General features: G+C 42.5%; 1 protein-coding gene across 1 annotated transcript; it reads left to right on the forward strand.

Moving 5' to 3' along the window:
- The first annotated feature begins 1,906 nt into the window (after positions 1-1,906).
- snai3 (snail family zinc finger 3) lies at positions 1,907-4,776 on the forward strand. The gene is made up of 3 exons (XM_071381658.1): positions 1,907-2,082; positions 2,967-3,578; positions 3,713-4,776. Exons 1-3 carry the CDS (start codon positions 1,995-1,997, stop codon positions 3,892-3,894), a joined length of 882 nt encoding a protein of 293 aa, XP_071237759.1. The 5' UTR covers positions 1,907-1,994; the 3' UTR covers positions 3,895-4,776.
- Positions 4,777-15,132: the final 10,356 nt, after the last annotated feature.

Below are 15,132 nucleotides of genomic sequence, written 5' to 3' on the forward strand. Positions count from 1 at the left end.
CAGTCTATTTCTTTATTTGAGCTAAATTATTCAAATTCAGATGGGGCACTAGATGGCAATGATTGAATGAAACAGGTCTGGGCAATGAATAATGGCATTTTCTTGTTCCACAGAACAGATTGTTCAAGTTATATTTAAGCAATAAGGCTCGGGGGGTTTATTGCCAATATACCGTGGCTAAGGGCTGTTGTGCACAATGCAACGCGGAATGCCTGGACACAGCCCTAAGCCATGGTATATTGGCCATATACCACAAACCCCAAAGGTGCCTAACTGCTATTATAAACTGGTTACCAATGTAATTGGAGCAGTAAAATAACTATTTTGTCATACCTGTGGTATACTGACTGATCTACCACGGCTATCAGATAGATACTCTGAATGATCGGCTATGAAAAGCCAACTGACATTTACTCCTGAGGTGCTGACCTGTTGCACCCTCGACAACCACTGTGATTATTATTATTTGACCCTGCTGGTCATCTATGAACATTTGAGCATCTTGGCCATGTTCTGTTATCTCCACCTGGCACAGCCAGAAGAGGCCTGGCCACCCCTCATAGCCTGGTTCCTCTCTAGGTTTCTTCCTAGGTTCTGGCCTTTCTAGGGAGTTTTTCCTAGCCACCGTGCTTCTACACCTACATTGTTTGGGGTTTTAGGCTGGGTTTCTGTACAGCACTTTAAATATAAACTGATGTAAGCATGTCTTTATAAATTAGATTTCATCAGCCAATCAGCAGGGCTTGAACCCCCCCAGTTTATAATGTGCCTTGAATCACATGCACGTGAATCTTTTGCTAAAGTAGCCTATAATCTCCATTAGGAACTGGGTAGTTCCAGCCCTGAATGCTGATTGGCTGACAGCCATGGTATATCAGACTGTATACCACAGGTAAGACAATATTTGTACTGCTCTAATTACGTTGGTAACCAGTTTATAATAGCAATAAGGCACCTTGGGCGTTTGTGGTATATGGCCAATATACCACGGCTAAGGGCTGCGTCCAGGCACTCTGCGTTGTGCATAAGAACCCCTTGGCCATATACCACATTATTGCTTAAATACGCAATTTTTAAACATGTTAAATAAAAATATTTGTTTTGTCTTACACTTTAGAAGTAGGTGGTTAAGGTCAGTATATTCTTTCTTTTTTTCTACACAATGAACTGTTCAAGGAAGTGAATACTTACACACCATCGTAAAAAAGAAACAGCTAATGTTGCTTTCGGTCCTCCACACCAAACCACACCCCCCTCCTTGACCGCTAGTTCGGCTGCTTCAATGGGACGCACTTCACGGAATGAAAAATGACCGGTCTGGGAATGCGCTTTGTTTCCGAAGCTTTCAAATGAGACATGGAAAGAAACTGAGAATAATAGACGAGGAACCTCTCACGAAACACTTCAAGTCTGTCTTTCTATACAAGTAAGCATAGGATACAAAAGTGCATTCATTCATTCAAATAAACACGTATAGTTGGCCTAATCATAGGTCTGGGCTTTGAGCACATTTTTAGGATGGAGGTGAATAACGTTTTTAACGGCTAGTACAACCAAAAAAAACATTTATTTTGCATTTTTTGCTATACCATGTGATAGTGAGAACGTATGTAGAATAAAGAAAAATATAGAGAAAGAAATATCGGCATGCCAATGTTTTTTTTACTAATAAAGCCAGTCAGGCAGGGTAAATTCAGATCGCCTGTCTACGGGCTTGTAGACTACTGTATACAGTGTATTGCGATGCACCTGTTTTGTTGGGGTATGCTGATCGACGCAGAGGCCCGCCCCGGTGCACTTGTCCTTTCATTCTAATTGGTCCGACAGGGTGTGTATGCTAATTTTTAGCGACCCCTGCACCTGACTCTCTCCACTCCACTGAAGAATGCAAGGCAAAAGACAGCCTCCAAGAGCTATTTATTCAACAGGTCATCCTACTAGCGCTCACTTGTTACATTATTGCGGCGCTGCAGACTCATCAATAACTCAGCTATATGATAAAGATGCCAAGGTCGTTTCTGGTGAAAAAACATCTCACTAATAAGAAGCCAAACTATGGAATTCTGGATTCAAAAGCAGACGGTACAGTTAATTTTGAAAATCTACTTAAATTATATGTTTATATCGTTGTGTTGTATATTCTCATCTACAGTAGTTCTATTTTTTTTTTAAATAGCAATGTAAATACCTTTGCTATTTTGTCTGTTGGCTATAACTTGCATTATTTCAGAAAAAAACAAACTTATAGTTATATTTATTTTATTCCGTTCATAGCCCATTTTAAAAATGAATTTTATTCTTGCCGTGAGTAATTGAACACACTAGGCCTATAACTCAAACAATATGATTAGAGCATAGTCTAAAATTACGTTAGTTATAGGAAAGTAAATAATGATGGATCTAACTGATACCTTGGAATAGGATACGACAAATGCGTTTTTGGAGTTTAGCAGGTGCAAAATCTGTCACACAAAAGAAGAGTTTATTATTAGTCCCTCCTGGGATCTGAAGGGTCCTATTAAGCGCGTTCAAGAGGCTAATGTAGTGCCCTCCGAGGCTCCTTTTACCCCAAAATGTGCCTTAAGTCTGTGTTTTTGTTCCAATTCACCCCTTAAAGCGAGCTAGCCTCCCACCCTCCCGCATTGAACTGGCAAAGATGACCATTATAGAGGAAAGTAAAATGTATGTGACTAAAATCAGATGAGTTTTTTTTGTAAGGAAATTAGAATAGTGCCAGTTGGCTATGCTATGTGAATGCATTGGAACTTTGGATGTTAAGCAAATCCATATGCACAATACAGTTACTTTGAGACTGCTCCTAATATTGTAAATTAATGTCAAATATTTAACTATATGTTTTAACTTATTACTGAATTCGACCTAATTATTCTCATAGAGCATTATTAAAACATTTGAGTGTACTTGTAAAACAGTTTTAACATAAAATGGCGTTTGTGTCATTACAGATCTCTACACCAGCCTGGTCCAGCCTGAGGTACCCTGTTACACCCCCAGCACTCCTCAGCCCCTGGAGGGTTGGCTGCCAGGGCCAAGTCTCATCCCCACACCAGCCTCCATGCACTTTCCACAGGTAGACAGGCTGCCTTCAAGGGACACCAGCTTGTCCCTGCATAGCTCAACACAGGAAATCACCTACCCCCTGTCAGTGTCTCACAACAATCCACTAAGAGACTCACAGTCCGGACTTAAGTCCCTGGGATCCATGGAACCCCAGACCTTCCTGCTCTCACAGGACTTCAGACACCTGGAGGAGAGGGGCAGCATGCCTAATCCCCTCCTGGGCCTTGTCCACTCTGGTGTTAGTCAGGAGCGCTTTGAATGCTTTGACTGCCACAAAGCCTACTTCACCTTCTCTGGGCTGGCCAAGCACAGGCAGTTGCACTGTGAGTGGCAGTGTCACAAGTACTTCAGCTGCAAGTACTGTGACAAGGAGTATGTGAGCCTGGGAGCTCTGAAGATGCACATCCGAACACACACACTGCCCTGCGTCTGCAAACTCTGTGGGAAGGCCTTCTCCAGGCCTTGGCTGCTCCAGGGACACATTCGCACACATACAGGTAGGGACAGAGTAATGTACAGCCGGCAACACTTTTCACCTTTATTCACCTGTTTCATGAATTGAGCTTGACTTCACATCATCCCATATTCAGTTACCCACTTGGGCTCTGAGTTTATCAATTCCTTTTTTCAGGTGAGAAGCCCTTCTCCTGCCCACACTGCAGCCGGGCGTTTGCTGACCGCTCCAACCTCCGAGCACACCTACAGACACACTCTGACATCAAGAAATACCAGTGCAAGAGTTGCTCCAAAACCTTCTCCAGGATATCTCTGCTCTCCAAGCATGAAGAGTCTGGCTGCTGCCCACAGTCCTGATGCCATTTACTGCCTGTGCTGCCCACTCTGAACCTGTTGCCTACTTGCCTAGGCTATGTCTGGTTCTACTAACATCAGACTGCTGTGCCCTCACAAAGCACTGGAGATAGACTGCTATTAATGACACGGAGCTCTGACTGCTGTATGTTTTTGGTCTCTGACATTTCAAGCTCATGAAATAAGCACAACGGACTGTGTCCAAAGACGTTCTTATGTCATATATTTGATATATGAAGTAGTTGTTTGACAAAAAAAAAGAGAAGTTATCGCATGCTGCCAAAAATACTTGAAATTTAAGAGCCTTGAAGTTTTTGATTGTGTTATTGATGATTACCTGTGCCTTTTGAGGAAATGTATAGCTGGAGTATACAATTTTGTATGAACTTTGTTTGTTTAAAAACAATAAATACCTACTTTTGTACAATATGCCTAAATATGAAAACATGCATGATCATGGGAGACATGAACCACTGAGATGAAAGCACAAGCCCTTGTCTAAGTCAAGAAATATTGAAGAAACCCACTTTTCTAAAATCAAAACAAAGACTGAGTGACTGCTGAAGAGTACACAAGTAGAGTATTAGAACTAAATGTTAGCGCTTTCCTATCAGTGACCCGGCACGTTCCTACTTTACGACCATTTCTTGGCATTGTGAGATCACTGGCATACTGTAAATATCATCATGGGCACACAGGAAACTGGAGAATAAAGCAATTAGGATAAACAGATAGTGTGGGTGACATTCTGGAAGTGTTCTTGTGACACCCCTATCTCCAGGCAGGATCTCTCAGGGGTCTCTGAGACGGGATAATTTAAATCACAGCCCCCCATTTTTCCTCAGCTAATTAATGTATTTTTGGACGGCAGCTGGTGAAGGTGGATATTTTAAGAGTGTAAATAAAACCGTGATGTTTCCCATTTGTAATGGTGCATGGAAAATTCTTATTAAATATATCGGTTTATTGGCAGGTGGAGGGAGGCCAGCTGCATGCTGCTGTGGCGCCATGCCAGGCCTTGTGGGAGGGGAGACGGTGGGGGCTTGGGCGACTCTTTCCAGTTGCTCAGCACAAGTGGAGCAGCTGAGTGGAGAGAGCTCCCTAAACACATGACCAGTCACTGCCGGCCGGGAGAAACGCTGCTTTTCTTCAGCAGAATCCAAAACATGTCTGGCATGTCCCAAGGCACTCCAAACACGCGCAGGTTGGTGCAACTTGGCTGTCTGTTAGATGATTTGTAGAGTAGAATGATGAATGGGGATTGGGTGCTGTGTTGGCACTGGCCGGCAATTAAATGTTTGTCAACTGTTTACTTGTACACTGCTTCACATATACGGCCACGGCAGCAATAGCCAGCTATGTACAGTAGCTGCAACTGGAGATGGTCAACCCCTTTTGAACAATAAAAAGGTAGTTTTTTTGTTGTTATAACCACCACTCATTTAATAATAATAAAAAATAAAGAAATCCATAAAGGGTGAACAAATAAAAATATATATGTGCTAAATGTTAAAATATACATTGATTGCACATATTATGAATTGCTCTGGATAAGAGTCTGCCAAATCAGGGTTTCCCAAACTCGTTTTTGTTTTTGCACTAGAATTACACAGCTAATTCAAACAATCAAAGCTTGATGATGAGTTGGTAATTTTAATCAGCTGTGTAGTGCTCGGGCAAAATCCTGTGCTAAATGACCAAAATGTTAATATACACAGGTGATATAGTTGTGGAAATAAAGAGACACGTGGACGTTGCTAAGTTGGGAAAGAAAGGGTATCTTGGGCCACAAAACCCATAACTTAGCAGGAAGCCCACGCAGAGCAGAGCTCATCGAGCCAGGCCAGTGTTTTCAGGAGGCCAGATCCCACGGGGCAGAGCTCTGGCACCACCGTCACAGCTCCCTGGGATGTTGCTGGGGGATTTTAGTGGAGACTGACATGGCAGACACATGGCAGACGCATTCCTCAGCATATCCTGGCTGGAGCCGTCTCGGCCCATCCTTCACCTTTCTGACGCACTAAATTTATACCAACATAATTCTTTAGCTGCAGGACACCATGGACCCATCAACCATGGACAACTTCTACTACTACTAACATTGTGGAGATCAATATGAATGTAACCGTTTCAGAGGTCTGGTAAAATGTTGACCAGCCTTACTGGACAGACCCAGAGGATGAGGATGGTAGACAAACACAAGGTTCCGGCTCCAGACGTGATCTTGACCTCTGTCTCCGTTCTCCATGACGTCTGCATCAGCTGACGCAGCAGCAGCTCCTAACTATAGCCACTGTGACTCCACAAAAGACCCCTCTCGCCCTATAAATACCCTGTAGCCAGGGTAAGAGAGGCATGGACCTGATACCCTTACAGCAGCAGACGGGTCAAAAATAGAGGTAGTGTGGCTAATTCTGACCCAGTGTGAATTGGGCCTGGTCAAACTCTAGCTCCTGGGTTGGGCTGACATGAGCCTACAAGTACCTCTCAGGTCCCTGGCACTGATGAGTGGAACCTAGAGAGTTTCCAATGCTCTGCGCGAGTGAGTTAGCTTTCTCCAATTCCATAGAGCTGTGCCTAGCTGTTTCCCTTTGGAACAATCTCTGGGCCTGATCCAGGGATTCGCCTGCCAGTAACCCTCCCTAACCCTCCCCCACACACTTTTTCTCAGCTGCTGGGGATTTCAACCCCATTTCCACTTGTCCTGCTACTCTGCTGGATACAGCCACCGTACTAGCTCCTGGGATGATTTGATAGCATAAAGGTCAACGAGTTCCCGTCCATCGAGATAGAGAAGGTGCTTTGATATAGCTGTCTTGAGGATTTATGTTGATCAGTTGGCGGTAGTGATGATAATCTACTGTAGATTAATGATTAGATAGTATTTATGTGCGTTGGATAAAACTAGTGACAGCTATCTCACGCTTAGCTCATGTCACAGACCCAAAACATCCCAGAAATCATGAAAAGCACATGTACTCTAGAGAAGAGAGTGAAGGAAGATAAATCAATTATTTGTCTGTAAAATGTTTGTTGAATGTCGATACACAACTGACTTTAAACAGAATTAAATTAGTCTGTATTGTCGCCAACAGACACAAATGAAAATACATCTGTGTCGTATTTGAATATCATGCTCTTGATAAAAGCTCTTGCAAAAGTATTGAGGCCCCTTAGATTTATTCACATTTTATTGTTTCACAAAGTGGGATTCAAATGGATTTAATTGTCCGTTGTAGTCCAATGACAAGTAACTCTATTTCAAACTGGTTTCCAATAGGCCAACGTGGCATGGGGTCATACAGTATTAGTCTATTGGAAAATCTGAATCAATGAAAAGTGTGAAAAGACCATCTGGTAATAGATCCATTTAGAATAGCACTGTAAATTAGGAATAGTGACTAGAGAATTTAGACAAAAGAAGAATCCTATATCAGCACCAGGTTTAAGATTTGTGATTAGCGAGTGGATTAAAGTTGAATTTTTTTCCGGTGTGTGTTGGCCTATGAGCGCATCATGGACGCTACTACCTACACCGACATGTTGCCATGGCAACGTTGTCAAAAGCATGAACGCCTGCAAACTCAACTTGACCTCAGGGGATATACAGCCGGGTCATGTCTATATGGATATTAATACAAACGTTTAGGCCTATAAATACTTGATAACTTGTTTAGAATAAGCATGCCACTACTCCATTGCTAGTATCATAGTAATACCATCCCAGTTGCCACTTATAGCCCCTGTGAAGACAAAGTGGGGCTATTTTTAGTCTATCCAGCGGATGCTATCTGGCCTGGTGGGATATTTTTGTGAACGACCTCAGCACAGCCTTGCACCGATTCAGAATATTTTCCACAGTGAGTGTTGGGCATTTATAAATATATCTCACTCTTGTATCTCCCTCACACACTGCGTATTAATGCTATGTGTTGCGCTTGTTACCAAAACCCTGCCACTATGCTGCTGTGGACTGGGGATGGGAGTATTCAGGGAGGTAGTTATATCTGTCCACTTGTTGTGGGGAAAAAAGCCCTGCAGGCCTGAACAGGTGCAGCTTGGTAACATTTATCGGCCCGTCGAAATCAGCCAACGCCCCCGCCCTATTTTCCATCTGATATCTGAGATTGTTTTCGTCCAAGGGCTCCTGCTTGCTCACCACATTCGTTTTCCATGCCCTGACCTTTAACCTAGGGTGACCAGACGTCCTCGTTTTCCGGGAACAGTCCCCGTTTTTGGTGGCCTGTCCCCGGCTGGACCTGTCCCCGTTTTTAACTGTGTGTTAAAAACAGACCGCAAAGGGAAATATTTTACTTGGCAAGAAAGACCGGGCAGCAGAGCCTACCGGTTAACGTCTTGTGCTTGTTTAGGCCAACAGAGGGGGCTGCTCGCTATAGCAGTTTCATTCACTCTTCTTCTACTAACTACTTGCTCGCGATAGTTTTAGAGAAAACTGCGGTGGAAAACTCGTCCAGAAGCTAGCAAGTATCAAGTGAATCCACAACATCACCACAAACGTGTTTTCAAGCCAGGTAAGTTACAATCGTTTGAGATACCAGTGATGTTATACAGTCACAATTTATTATATAGATAGATGATCTGCTCTATAAGGTTTTAAATATGTTATGCTCGCTAACGTTAGCTATGTAGACTAAGTTAGCTAACTAAGTTAGCTAGCTACTGTTATGGTAGGTTAAAAAACGTTCACATGTAAACATGCAGTGGACGGGCTATTTTGAAAATATGATTATATTAAATGAATGCACAATTAATTCTGAGAATATTTTTGTAGATTACAATTTTAATGGTTTGGCATTATAATAAGTAGTGTGAAAATATATTTAGAAGTGTTCATGGATAACATTAGCAGTGGAGAGGAAGGAGAGGAGGAAGACTGGATAGGAAGAAGAGTGAAAGAGATAGAGGAGGAAAGGTAAAGATATGGTTACAGAGCCTGACAATTTATTATTCCAAACAATGTTTTTGAGATAAAATACAAAAATGAGGCAAGCAATGGGAATCTGTTAGCCAAAGTATTTGATCTAATAGTATGCTATTTATTAATACAGATTGGAGAGAAAGGAGAAGGAAAAATTTAAGGGAGTAAAAAGAGTGAAGCAAGGAGAGTGTAGAAGAGTGAGGTGGAAAGGTGAAGAGAAGGAAAGGAAGATGAGTGACGAAAAGAGGAGGAGAAAGATTGGAGGAGAAGAAAAAGTTAAGAGAGTAAGAAGAGTGACACAAAGAGAGTGAAGAAGAACAGACAGAGGATAAAGTTTAACCCCAAAGTTCAAGTTGTCCCATTATTCAAAGGAGTCCATCTTCAGAGTGCATAGCGATAATAACTGTGAAACACCTATATCATTTTCAACATTTGATTAATGACCAGCCAACTGTAAAGGTCCTGATGTTCCAGAATTATTTGGCTTGCCATGCTAATTATGTTCTACTTACAAAACATTGTATTTATCAAGAAAAAAAAGAAAAAAACTGTGCTTGAAAATGATAAATGATCATGATCTGAAGTATAGTATCATTGGTAAAGATTATGAATATGTATCATTGGTAAAGATTATGAATATGTGTGTGCACTTTTGATGATAATCAAATACAGCTTTGTTCAACAACATTGTTTCATATGAAAGCTCAACAGACAGAAGGGTATTTCTGCATGATCCCTCACTATCTTCTCGATTTAGTCTCTTTGCCTGTATGTTTGAGTTTATTTATTTTGAGTTTATTTTATTTTTACAGGGACAGTGCACATTAATCAACGTTTCAGTAAAAGTGACGGTTTTAGCCAGCCGGCTAATTTTCAACCACAGTCCCTGGGCAGGTTATTAAAAACAATTACAATATAGAAAATCATTGAGCAGTGAGCACACGCAGAGCAACATAGGACAAGCAAGACATAGCATACAGACAGAGCAACATAGGACAAGCAAGACGTAGCATACAGACAGAGCAACATAGAACAAAAAGCAGCAAGACAAAATCCATAAAAGCAACAAAGTGTTTCCACACCTCACAAGCTACAGACAACATGGAAAGCGGCAATACACAGCTAGGGATTATGTTCACAAATCTGATTGACCTTTAGCCATGTCTTCATGCATTTTGTGAAAGTGTGATATGTGGTGCAGTTATGTGTGTCTGATGGCAGTGTATTCCAGACATGGGAAGCTCTCACAGAGAAAGCGGATTTACTAAAGGTGCTTTTCCTTAAGGGAACTATACAGTCACCTCTCATGGCAGACCTTGTGGATCTGCTGCCATATGTTTGGGTTTTCTGTTTAACAAAAATAATGAGTGGAGGGGGAGCCAGGCCATTTAGGATCTTGAATAAAAGACATGCGTCGGTGTATTGCACAAGATTTTCCCAACTCAGGAGCTCATGCTTTCTGAGGATGTAACAGTGATGATGGCTATTGGGCTTCCTATTAAGCACTTTGAGAGCCTGTTTGTAGACAGACTGAATAGGTTTTAATGTTGTACAGCAAGCTTGGGCCCAACTAGTCAAGCAGTATGTTAAGTGGGGGAGTATCATAGATTTGAAGTACAGTTTTGCTACCTCTGTAGTCAAACAATTTCGTATAAATCGGAAATGAGCTAGGTTGAATTTGGTTATCTGAATTACCTTTTTCACATGCTTTTTAAAAGAGAGGTTGGAATCAAGTATGATGCCAAGTTACTTAAAACCACATACCACCTGGAGCTTCTCCCCTGACACATAGACATCTGGCTCAGTAGCATCTGTTGCCCTCTTTGTGAAGAACATGCAAACAGTTTTTTCCACATTGAGATGCAAACACGAGTCACTGAGCCACTTTGTAACCTGGACCATTACAGTAGTGAGTTCTTGTGCAGCTTGTTGTTTGCTCTTTGCATGCACATATATCACTGTATCATCTGCATACATTTGAACTTCAGACCCAGTACAGACAGAAGGCAGATCAGAACAGGAGGGTACCCAGTATTGACCCTTGGGGAACGCCCACATCATAGCTAAGAGTGGGCGACAGCTCATTGCTCACTCTGACACACTGAGTTCTGCCTTCAAGGTATGATTTCATCCATCTCAAGGCATCGGGGGGAAAGTTGAACTTGGACAATTTTGTGATGAGAATATCATGGTTAACAGTATCAAACTCCTTCCTTAGGTCCAGAAGCACAGCCCCAACAACGCCCCCTTTGTCCATCTTGGACTTCACATTTTCCAGAAGAAAGCAATTGGCCGTTTCTGTGGAGTGTTTCGCTCTGAAGCCAAACTGCATGGAGTGTAATGTGAAGGGGCTGTTGTTGAGGTGGGCAATCAGTTGTTCTGCTACACACTTTTCAACAACCTTTGACACCACAGGTAGTATACTAATGGGCCTGTAGTTACTCACAGTGTCGCCCGATTTAAAGATGGCTGTTATTATGGCCGACTTCTACACCCTTGGAAACACCCCGAGACCAATAGATGTGTTGGTGACCTTAGTAATGGGGCCAATGAGTGACTCTTTGTAGTTTTTAAGAAAGGTAGAGTCCAGCCCAAACACATCTTTGGCTTTTAAGGTTCTTTAGTGAGCTAATCACCTTGTTCACCTTTGACTCAGAAACATCCCGTATGATGAAGACAGGTTGAGCGTCATTCACTAGCACTGAGCCCAAGAAACCAGTGGAGGGGTTCTGTGTCAGTACCCTGACAGAGTCAATAAAGTAGGAATTGAAGGCTATTGCTATTTCGGCTGCATCCTGTGTTAGATTGTTATTCACCATGATTTCTATTCTTTTTGCAGTGTTACTATGGTCTTTCCCTGTTAACTTTTTTAGATTCTCCCAAATCAATTTAGAATTTCCCTTTGCTTCACCAATTATGTTAATAAAAAAGTTTGCCTTGGCCTGTCTGATTTCTTTCATCACCTTATTTCCCCAACATGGTAAACCTACGTCTGTCATGCTCTAATTTGGATTTTAGGGCTATTTTTAGAGCATAATCTTGTTCTTTCATCAATTTCCAAATTTCTCCATTTAGCCAAGGAAGAGTGCTCTTTTGGCCAGGTTTGGATTTGATTTTCTTTAGGAAACCATTTATTGTAGTCTGGATTGTGGATAGAAAAACCTGACTATCAGCTTCCACGTCTGTATAGGACAAGAGAGCATTCCAGTTAATTCCCTTAATTGCGTTTTCAAAATAGTTTAATTCACTCTTAGTTGATCCGGCTTTCTAACAGTAGAGAGGTTAAACCTGCTCTTAGACAGCTTTCTGGCTATAAGTGTCAGATTATGATCAGATAGCCCAGTAACCATATTGAATGATTTAGTCACTCTCTCTGGTTTATTACTGAACATCAAATCAATCTGTGTTTTAGAGCAACAAGTCACCCTGGTTGGTCCTTTAACTAGCTGTGTAAGGTCAAAGGTATTAGTGATCCGTTTGAGGGTTTTCCTACAAGACTTGTCTTCATAATTAATATTAAAATCTCCCATTAAGATGACCTCTTTCCCAAAATCACATTCCCTAAGCATGTTATTAAACTGATCAAAAAACACACTTTAGGTGGAAGTTGGCCTATACATTCCAATAAGGGTAAAAGACATTTGAGGAGACAGTGTAACATTCAGGCCAATACATTCTAGTTCATTATCACATGACCACTCAATTTGTTTACATCGGATATGTTATTTAATGTAAATCATCACACCCCCCCCTCTTCCTTCAATCCTGTCTCTCCTGAAAACATTGTAGCCAGGCACAATCAAAGCAGCATATGGAGAGTTTTTAAGGAGCCATGTCTCTGAGAGGCAGAGGAAGTCAAGGTTGGAGTCTGTGAATTTGTTGAATTTGATCACTTTTTGGAATGACACTACGAATGTTCAAGTGCCCCCCTAGTAGTCCCATGGGCTTAGCTCGTGGGTCCCAGATGACTCGAGAGTGATTGACACATTGAAAAAAGTTACATTTTCTGTGTTTTCTGACCGCTGGGTTTAGGCGGTTTTGTTTCGTTTTGATTAGGGGCAATTCGGTAGCGCAATTAACAATCCCTCCCGCCTGCACTGGATGCGGGGAACTAATTAAAACAGCTTGCGTACCAGAAGCAGAGTCAGGGATCGCATATAGCGACTTGGGTATGTTTGAAGAGTCAAAATCTATCCTGGAGCCGGGTGAGTCGAGAGAAACCATGGGACCATAGCACTCACCCACTTCCACAGCGGCGAGGATCAGTGGACGAGGCCATCCACTGCTTTCCACTCCGGTGAGTATCGCTGGCTCGGTGATGTTAGGCCCAGGGTTGAGTTGCACATCCCCGGAGAGCAGGAGGGTAGTGAACAGGTAGTTTAACAGTTTCCGATAAATGTTGGACTTGTGTTTGTTACGCTTAAGCGGTTCAGTGGAATCGGGAGCGAGGTAGAATTGGCCATTATTCAGAACATTATGGTATGTTGTGTACTGTCCGCTCCCGTGGACCGGTGAACCAATGTGTTTGGTGTTGATATTCTCTGCCAGTAGATTTATTGTGTCATCCCAGCAAGGACGCACTGAGATTATCAGTAGAGCAGCTACATAACTGATAATCATGGCAAAGTACTGGAGATAAAACACATAATTGCGCTTTAACTCTTTGCATGAGTTACTTAGCTGGGGTCGGCTTACACCTGATGTTTTAGATAAAATAACAGCATTCGTATGAGAAGCGGCACCTGCCGCACCACCCTGTCTTCCGTCCGCCATTATCCTGTTAAGGTTAGGAGATAGATGTTGTGTGTGTGTGCGAGTTAAGGTCAGAACCTTAGCACTGCCATTCAGTAACACACTTTCTCTCTGATATAATGGCAGAGGCCTGCACCTCATCAGTGGCTGACCCATGCTGGTTCCCAGGCCCCACTATGAGGGTGGATAGGGAGGGAAGGGGGTTCAAGGGCCAGGTGTTTTGGGAACAGGGGAGCGCTGGACTAGAATGGTGGTTGCTCTCAAGGGTGGAAGATTATGTCGGCTGATGCACTCAAAATGAATAATCCCATATTTAATGACAAGCGGCAAGATAATAAACTCATTATTTTTTATAATGTATTATTTCGATATTAAATAATTAGATAGGTTGATTATGCAAAAACGCCAAAGCCTTCTTTCTTCATTATAAGAGAGGTCATTGTAGTGTCATTTGTCATTTCTTTCTCTTGGGGTGAGTGTTTTTTCTTGACTGTTTTCACACTATGACACCAGTCATCATTAAAACCTGCATAGAGGTGAAATACAAACAGAGGATCTTAGAGATAACAATGGGTAATGAGGAGAACGTTTTTCAACCGGTCTGAATAGTGTGTGTGGAGTTTGAAAGGTCTTTATAACCAAGCCTCAGTTATATTAACATAACACAACAAACGCCACCAATCCAGAGCTCAATCAAAACATCCTCCAGTGTGGCCCAGGTCACAGGGGCTGCCCTCTGCTCTGTTTAGACTGTGGTTAATTGGACCACTTCACTTTGAGGAACTACTGTGTAGGACCCTCATGTCTTATAGCCTATCCCAGACTATAGCAACACCTCCACACTTACTCAAAACACAAACGCCTAAACTTAACAGCTGGACAAGGCCATATCCATTCACCTGGCACCCAGCTTCTGTCCCGTGTAGAAAGGTAGACAATGGCATCATTATTAATAGTGCCAGGGGGGTATTCACAAGCAACAGAGAGAAATGATTGTTGGGTGAAGCGTTTACAGTTGTGACACCAGTCCAGGCCCTACCACAGAGTAAAGGTCTGAGTGCGAGAGCAGTTATGCTTCAGATGCCGCCCCCGGTCTCCAGACACACCGGTTTGGAGGGTCTGCATGCTTGCCGCCTGTCTTCTGTCACCTCGGTGCTGCAGTGTTGTCACAAAGGCCCCTGTCGCCTTCCATTTTAGAGCACCTCCAAAGACAGGCATCTCCCTGGCAACCAGTGGTTGTTTACAGGCCTCTTGGGTCCACAGTGAGCTCTGGGGCCCCCATTCTCCAGTTGAAAAAGGCCCCCACTAAAGGAGATTGTAAGGCCTCTATTCACTGCCAGTAATTATGCGTTGTCCCCAATGTCTCACACCACCCTGTGTACTCTACTTGTTACATACCAGCAGAAGACGGGGATCTTCTCCTGGCAGTACTCCTGATTAAAGTCACGTCTCTAATTTCAGTTCAAAGATCACAACACAGTAAATATGTTACCCATTCAATGTGACGGTAGTAGTGGGGGTATCAAATTCAAAAATCTAGCGACAACATA

This window comes from Salvelinus alpinus, chromosome 33, assembly GCF_045679555.1.
Source record: "Salvelinus alpinus chromosome 33, SLU_Salpinus.1, whole genome shotgun sequence".
Taxonomy (NCBI): domain Eukaryota; kingdom Metazoa; phylum Chordata; class Actinopteri; order Salmoniformes; family Salmonidae; genus Salvelinus; species Salvelinus alpinus.

What these genes read in the sequence shown, in the direction of transcription:
- snai3 (XM_071381658.1), top strand. Translation starts at nt 1,995, where the DNA reads ATGATAAAGATGCCAAGGTCGTTTCTGGTGAAAAAACATCTCACTAAT. An exon ending in TCTGGATTCAAAAGCAGACG is followed by an intron (nt 2,083 to 2,966) that starts GTACAGTTAATT and finishes GTGTCATTACAG; the next exon opens with ATCTCTACACCAGCCTGGTC. An exon ending in ACACATTCGCACACATACAG is followed by an intron (nt 3,579 to 3,712) that starts GTAGGGACAGAG and finishes TCCTTTTTTCAG; the next exon opens with GTGAGAAGCCCTTCTCCTGC.